Genomic DNA, 5,752 nt, shown 5'->3' with positions numbered 1-5,752 from the left:
ATCTGATGTTGTTTCTGCCTCGATTTTATTCTTACCCTGATGTTGTTACTATTCCCTTTTCCTTCTTTATTACTGCATTTCTCGATTCTTAACTGTTGTGCTTATGCTTGCCTGAGCTGGGTGATAAATAATGAAAAATGCATGTTTTTTAGTATGTTTGCATATTATTTCTTATGTGAGTTGCGGGAGATTACACGTTTATAAACGTATAATATGCTCATTACATGTTTTTTGTGTGTAGAAATGAATTTGGATGGAAGTTGGCGAGAATTGGATGAGTTAATGCAAAAAGAGTAGAGATGCAAGACATGGGAGCGTGCCACAATTAGTGCATTGCATGAAAGTAGGCGCGAAATGGCCTAGGGAATGAACAAAAAAATAGTGCACTGTGGAGGTTGGCACTGGACCTGGCACGCAAAAGAACAAAGAAGAAGAAAAAGTAGCTGGGAGCGTGCTAGAAGTCGCCGCGTTGCACCAACTCTAGCACGCGACTTAGTGTGTTCTTTTTCGAATTATGAGAGATCAATGACGCCCCACATCCACCCTAATTGATATAAATACATCATAAAAATGTCCTTTTGAGGGGGAGACGCTACTATAGGGTTAGACAACACCCAAAGAGGCAAGAATACGCTGGGAGCAAGAAGGAAAATTCAACCACGAGTTTTTCCTTTCTTCTTCCTATTTTTCATTGTTGGTTATGACTTTTAGTATTGTAGTTTTACATACTATTATGAGTCGCTAATTTATCATCTAGAGTTTTGATGGAACCTCTTGGAGGATGAGTTCCTGTTATATTTTAATATAATTTAACCTTTGGATTTATCTACTTGTCCAACTTTCGTGCTCATTTCAGGTGATTGAATGGTCATCAATTGACTATGCCTATATAGTATGTGTCGCTTGAGAAAGGATATATATTTAGGTGTTTGTTGAACAACGTCACTCCTAAGGTATATGAGAGATCAATACGGCGGATTTAAAAGCGGGATTAGAGATAACGAAGCTTTGACGTGATCCTAGTGAGCGGTGAAAAAGTGCGAGCTAACGTAGTTCGAGAGAATATGACTAGTACATTATTGTAATTGCTCGAGAGAGAATTACGATAAGTCGAGTGCTCATGATCAGTAGAGGATAATTAGGCGAAATTATAGAACATAACAGGAAGGACTCCGGTAATTGGGGAAATCATAACTCTAGAACTCCTTAATTTAGTCACCAACCCTTAGTATCTGTATTTGTTAATTTACTACTTTAATTTGTTAACTAATTAGTTAGACAAAATAATCTTAATCTTTATAACTTAGGAATTGTTCAAGATTGCCTTCTTAGGTGATACTAAACAGTTATAGCGAAACCTTAGTTCTCTGTGGGGTTTGACTCTGGACTCTTAGACCGAATTATATTTGCAGCGACCGCTTATCCTTTTTAGGACTAGAGTTGGGCATGTTCACCGGGGATCTATCGAAAACCTCTCTACTAGCATAAGATAGAGGTAAGATCTGCATTTACACTACCCAGGCCCCATTTTTAAAATTATACTGGATATGTTATTGTTGGTTAGTCTATCCCAAAAGTTCGACTACTAACTTAAGGGTCAATTGATTTTGTGGCCAAATGAAAATTTCTTTCAAATAATTTATGTCTAATCTCCCAAGAGATCTTTATTCTAACAAATAAGAAATATTTGCAAGATCATTTTCTTCTATTCAACTTATATGTAAAGAGTGGATCATTTCTTCTATTCAACTTATATAAAGTGTTACTTCCTTTGTTCCAATTTACGTGGCAATATTTCTTTTTGGTATGTTCCAGAAAAAATGCCAACTTTTCTAAATTTGGAAGAAATTAAACTTAAACTTCGCCTTTTACTCTTAATAAGAAGTTTTTATAGCCACACATATATCTATGATATATATTAGACCAAAAGCTTTAAAAGTTTCTTTATTTCTTAAACTGTGTGCTAATTCAAGCTTTGCCACATGAAGGGAGTATGTCAGGACCATTTCCTCTTAACTTGGAGCATGTACTTTTGAAATTGGCCATCTTAGACAAAATGCTAGGCAACACGAAAAGTGGAAGAAAGAAATCTAATTCAAGAGACATACATAGAACTAAGAAAGACCAAATTCAATTGCAGTAAGAATCAGAGTTTCTCTCTCTTTCTACCATTATACTTGTAATATCTGCTTATGCACACCAAGCTAAAAAATTTGTTTCATCTTAATGTGAGAGTCGGCTCAAGATTTTCTTTAATTGATCTTATTTCACATGTTCTCTAAAGGGGAATTCTAATAACAGATTGATCTTTGCTTTTAGTCCACAAATACAAGGACAAGAAGAAATCAGGGCACTATACTGTAACACAGGGACCTCATAATACAGCCACTACACTGAAGAGTCCATCAGCTAACTAACTTTGAAAGAGATGTCCAAACCAACACCACAGCAAAAGATTGAGATGTGAAGACAAAAGCAAAAGAATCCACAGTTTTGAGACTTGTTATAGTTACAAACCTGTTTACAGGGTTTTTCCCTTTTAAGACCTAAAATTAGACAATAATCATCCCTCAAAGGGCTAAAATGATCAGACAACATACGCAGAAAAAGAACACGAAGATGAAATACAATCAAACACCAACACCCATATATAAATAGAAATTCACTTTCTTAGAATATTAAGATATATCACACAAGCCTAATTAGTCAGGGGAAGTTTTACTGGTTATTCAGCGTATTGTTTCTATGCTCTTGCTCAGCTCCTCCAACTTCTTCAGTCGCAGTTTCTCGCTTTCACCCACCAACTGCACGTACATTGAACATACAAGATTCAGTGAGGTTATGCAAATCAAATATGTTGAGACAAGTTCCAAATACAAACTGGTTTTAATTGTAAACTCATACTCACCTCCATCAATCTTGTTATTAGCTGTACTTTTTCCTTGTGCTTTTCATTGAACGCCTCAAGAGCTTCTTTGTACTCTTTTTCCTGCACTCACAGATCCAAAACGTCTCTTAATGAACTCCATGGTAAGTTAACTCTTCAACCACATACTGGCATTAACTAACTCTAAGGGTTATTATTACTAGGATTGACTTATTATATGATACGCAATCTAATGAAGAAAATATATTTCACCTTCTTCTGGCAGGTCTGTCCCAGGGGTTTTAACTCTTTGTTGACAGCATCAATCTTCTTCCGAACGATTTGAACATCTTTCTTCTTTGGATCAGCTAATGCTTCTAGTTCCTGATAATTAAGTTGAATTTAAATAAGGTATAAGTTGGATGGAAACTGAGGTAAATCTTGATTTTAACATTCTCAAATACTTCAATTTCCAAAACTCATACTTATTTGCAACTATTAAATGGCAAAAACAATAGAAAAGCATAAAACCCTCATTGAAAATGACCAGTTTTGACAGATCAGAGATCTTTTAGCTTCAGGATAATTCCAACCCCACCCTCCTGTTTCATCCCCAATAAACCTTTTTTTAATAACAACCAAAACAAGGAGGAAAACCCATAAAGCAAATAGAAAAGAAGAGAGAAATTTGTGTTTCATTTTTAGCTGGTCAAAAGTTTGAGGCCAATTTCAAGATGGTGATAAGATAATCTGGCCTAACTTAATCAATCTTGAATTGTAAAAATATCCATTACCCCTAATTAAAATTTAAAACCTAATTTTAAAAAAATATCCAAACCCAAATCTGTGTTCGTAACATAGCAACAGTAGTCTAAAGATGTTCTACTGTCAAGGTCCAAAATGGAAACCCCTAGCTACAAGCAAAAATCAAAAGAAAAATCAGCACATGTGTTTATTTCCAAAAAATGCACCACAAAGAAAAATTCAACTTTTAAAAATTACATTCCAGTACTACATTAAAACCCCAAAAAGAAAATTAGCATTAATGTTGAGAAAAAGGTACTGGTATATTAGAGGTGAAAAACAAACAAAGAGAAAATAAGGAAGAAAATGGAGAGATACCTCACGAATAATGGCTAAACGCCGAGTTTCTTCTTCGACCCGACCCAACTGAGCTTGAACTCTTTCTTTGACTTCCATTTTCTTTTTCTCAATCTCTTCTTCTTTAGCTTTGAAAGTAGAAAGAGCAGACCTTGACATCTCTTCATCTTCTTTAGTTAAAGTCCCATTAAAACTCAAAGACCCTGAAATTTGCCCTGATTGCATCAGTGTTTGTAGCTGTTCACTTCCTTGCTTTTGATTTGGCATTTCTTCTTGTTTTCTTCAACTTCACAACAACAAAAACAAAAAAACCCTTCTTGTTCTTCAATATTTTTCACTTTATCTTTTGCTTTTTTTGCTTTGCTATAATGAAATGGACCCTTTTGTTTACTGTTGTAGGTGCTTAAGAACAAAGGGCAGCAGGCCTTTATTGTAAAAAGTTATCAACAGCACACTGCTAAAGTTTTGTTTAGTATTTTTAGGACCCACTAAAGGGGTGTAAAGGAGAAATACTTGAAAATGTGGGGTTTTTTTTGTAAATAGTTCTCTGGATGGTACTTGAAAAGACACAGTGAAATGACCCAACCACTACCCACTCCTAAAAAGAACATGGATTTTTATGTCTACTCAATTTCAAAGCTTGTCTCCACTCTCCACTAGAAGCTATGGAAAAACTTGGAGAAGTAATGGTAAAGATTTGTTTTATACAACACTATTATTACTACTTCAAGAATTGAATAACTTTTTCATTTTGAATATAACTTTTCCAAATATTAATTATTAAAAATTCTTATTATTTCGTTTAAAAGGTAGCTCGGTGCACAAAACCTTCTCTGTTCGCGCAGGGTTCGGAGATGGAGTGTGATATAGGCAACCTATACTTAAAAGACATCTCGAACCCGCTATTTACAGGTCACACAAAGACAAATTGACTATTAATTTTGTATTAAAAATAATTTAATTTTGAACTTCTTGTTTACTCTTTGTGATATAATTTAGGGAAATTGAAATTAAAGAATTAATGTTCAAATACTAATAGTTAGTCATTTTGACCATTAGATTTCGAATCCGTTCAATTTTAGGACAACAAAAGTAGTTTTACAATAAAAGACAAAGATCATCTCGTTTTAGTTGCTCAAGTCCCTCTATCCATCGGGAAATTCGTTCTCGTTATGTGTCTCTTGTATTGGATATATACAAGCTACATGTCCAAGTTTCATGTACAAATACGTCAAAACAACAAATCTAAGACTTCGTTACACCCAAAAATTATTATCTCCTCCGTCTCAAAGTAGTGGTTATGTTTCTTCTCAAAAGTCAAATATATGAATTTTGATTAATATTTTAAAATAAGTTTTTATCATATTTAAATGAAAAAATTGTAACTTTTAGTACTTTTTATATAGGTTACAAATATCTAAATTTTAGTTTTAAAATAGTGTGTTGATCTAATCCAATCTAATTTCGAATATTAGTCAACTTGATTCTCGAGAAACAAAATATGCTAACTAATTTGGGACAAAAAAAAAATTATTATTGCTATCTAACCTTTCAAGCAGTTTCTATAAATACTAATTCGTTTCCATAAAGAAAAAATGATAGTAATTAATTTTACGTTTACTTTAGATGTGTTATGTCATGGGCGGCTTTCCAGCCATGCCCCATGACCCCTTGGGCGCGCCCCGTGGCGTCCTAGCGAACCTCCCAATGCCTAGCGCCACGGACGGCCCCGTGGTCTTGGCCGCGCCAAGTGACAAGCGCGCAGGTGCCTCTGTCGCCCCACCG

General features: G+C 34.7%; 1 protein-coding gene across 1 annotated transcript; it reads right to left on the bottom strand.

Moving 5' to 3' along the window:
- Positions 1 to 2,431: 2,431 nt before the first annotated feature.
- On the bottom strand, positions 2,432 to 4,396 carry LOC109220522. The gene is made up of 4 exons (XM_019384984.1): positions 3,989 to 4,396; positions 3,140 to 3,250; positions 2,909 to 2,989; positions 2,432 to 2,804 (listed from the first exon to the last, which is right to left on the bottom strand). Exons 1-4 carry the CDS (start codon positions 4,232 to 4,234, stop codon positions 2,730 to 2,732), a joined length of 513 nt encoding a protein of 170 aa, XP_019240529.1. The 5' UTR covers positions 4,235 to 4,396; the 3' UTR covers positions 2,432 to 2,729.
- Between the last annotated feature and the right edge of the window lie 1,356 nt (positions 4,397 to 5,752).

Source organism: Nicotiana attenuata, unplaced genomic scaffold (genome assembly GCF_001879085.1).
Source record: "Nicotiana attenuata strain UT unplaced genomic scaffold, NIATTr2, whole genome shotgun sequence".
Taxonomy (NCBI): Eukaryota; Viridiplantae; Streptophyta; class Magnoliopsida; order Solanales; family Solanaceae; genus Nicotiana; species Nicotiana attenuata.
Note: the sequence above shows the minus strand (reverse complement) of the source record. Positions and strands in the feature narration are given on the sequence as shown.

Bases quoted from the DNA above. Each gene is read 5' to 3' on its own strand.
- LOC109220522 (XM_019384984.1), bottom strand. From the start codon at position 4,234: ATGCCAAATCAAAAGCAAGGAAGTGAACAGCTACAAACACTGATGCAA. The intron at 3,251-3,988 runs GTATCTCTCCAT...CTTAATTATCAG, and splicing joins GTTTAGCCATTATTCGTGAG to GAACTAGAAGCATTAGCTGA. The intron at 2,990-3,139 runs GTGAAATATATT...CTGTGAGTGCAG, and splicing joins GACAGACCTGCCAGAAGAAG to GAAAAAGAGTACAAAGAAGC.